This window comes from Chiroxiphia lanceolata (genome assembly GCF_009829145.1).
Source record: "Chiroxiphia lanceolata isolate bChiLan1 chromosome W unlocalized genomic scaffold, bChiLan1.pri scaffold_40_arrow_ctg1, whole genome shotgun sequence".
NCBI classification, from domain to species: domain Eukaryota; kingdom Metazoa; phylum Chordata; class Aves; order Passeriformes; family Pipridae; genus Chiroxiphia; species Chiroxiphia lanceolata.
Genome location: NW_022476499.1, coordinates 165125 through 166720, shown reverse-complemented (window position 1 = coordinate 166720; position 1596 = coordinate 165125). Strand labels below are relative to the sequence as shown.

The window sequence follows — 1596 nt, the reverse complement described above, 5'->3', positions numbered from 1 at the left end:
TGCTCCCTGGCACTGCTGCTCTGCTGGGACTCTTTTCTGGCCCAGCTCTGTACAGAGGCCTCGACCCTGCAGCTGCAGAGAAGTCAGAGAGGAAAGATGTCAGGCAAACAAGTCAATGCAGAGTTTTTATTTCGTTGAAGCAGGCAGTGAGTACAATTCCCTATTTTTATAGCCTGTGGACCAGGCTAGAAAGGCAAACCCTGAATTGAAAATGGTGTTTATATATATATATAAATATATATATATATATTTATACACACATATATATATATATAAAGATTTTTTAGTGTGAACAAATTCTCACAAAAATAACAACCCTAGCAAGAGCAAAAAATAGAAAAGCTATGATGGACCTTTAATGAAGTGCATAACAGGATTGGCCCTTAATGAGGTCCATAACATGCAGAAGAAGGAGAGTTTATTGCTTCTGAAAAACCCAGTTATCAGTTTCCTGAGGGCATCCTTGAGCTCCTGGTTCCTGAGGCTGTAGATGAGGGGGTTCAGTGCTGGAGACACCACTGAGTACAGAACTGACAGGGACAGATCCAGAGATGGGGAGGAGATGGAGGGGGGCTTGAGGTTGGAAAACATGATAGTGCTGAGGAACAGGGAGACCACGGCCAGGTGAGGGAGGCACGTGGAAAAGGCTTTGTGCCGTCCCTGCTGAGAGGGGATCCTCAGCACAGCCCTGAAGATCTGCACATAGGAGAAAACAATGAAAACAAAACAACCAAATGCTACACAGCAAATAACTACAATAAACACAAGTTCCCTGAAGTAGCCTGAGTGTGAGCAGGAGAGCTTGAGGATTTGAGGCACTTCACAAAAGAACTGGCCCAGGGCATTGCCCTGGCACAGGGGCAGTGAAAATGTATTGGCTGTGTGCAGCAGAGCAGTGAGAAAGCCAGTGGCCCAGGCAGCTGCTGCCATGTGGGCACAAGCTCTGCTGCCCAGGAGGGTCCCGTAGTGCAGGGGTTTGCAGATGGCAACGTAGCGGTCGTAGCACATGATGGTGAGGAGGAAATACTCTGCTGACATGAAGAATAAAAAGAAAAAGACTTGTGCAGCACATCCCATGTAGGATATGTTTGTGGTGTTCTGGAGGGAATTGTGCATGGCTTTGGGGACAGTGGTGCAGATGCAGCCCAGGTCTGTGAGGGAGAGGTTGAGCAGGAAGAAGCCCATGGGGGTGTGCAGGTGGTGGTCGCAGGCTACGGCGCTGAGGATGAGGCCGTTGGCCAGGAGGGCAGCCAGGGAGATGGCCAGGAAGAGCCAGAAGTGCAGGAGCTGCAGCTCCCGCCTGTCTGCCAATGCCAGGAGGAGGAACTGGGTGAGGGAGCTGCTGTTGGGCATTGGCTGTTCCTTAGCACAGGGACACTGTTCAGAAACATGAAAGGACAGGGAGAAGTTAAGACAGACTCCTCCAAGCAAAGCTGCCTTCTCATAGAAATCCCCTGAACTGAAAGGCTTTTTCTTTCCCTTGTTTGTGGTGGCTGAGGGTGCTGTGTGGAACAGGAGCTCTGCTCATGTGCTGCCAAGGGCTCAATTTTCCACTTCTCCAATGGGGACATGGAGCTGGTCTGCCACAGCATCAAA

General features: G+C 49.7%; 1 protein-coding gene across 1 annotated transcript; it reads right to left on the bottom strand.

The window, feature by feature from the left end:
- Positions 1-342: 342 nt before the first annotated feature.
- LOC116781300 (olfactory receptor 14J1-like) lies at positions 343-1353 on the bottom strand. Its single transcript, XM_032677001.1, has one exon. It carries the CDS (start codon positions 1351-1353, stop codon positions 343-345), a length of 1011 nt encoding a protein of 336 aa, XP_032532892.1.
- Between the last annotated feature and the right edge of the window lie 243 nt (positions 1354-1596).

Coding starts and splice junctions, on each gene's coding strand:
- LOC116781300 (XM_032677001.1), bottom strand. CDS start 1,353: ATGCCCAACAGCAGCTCCCTCACCCAGTTCCTCCTCCTGGCATTGGCA.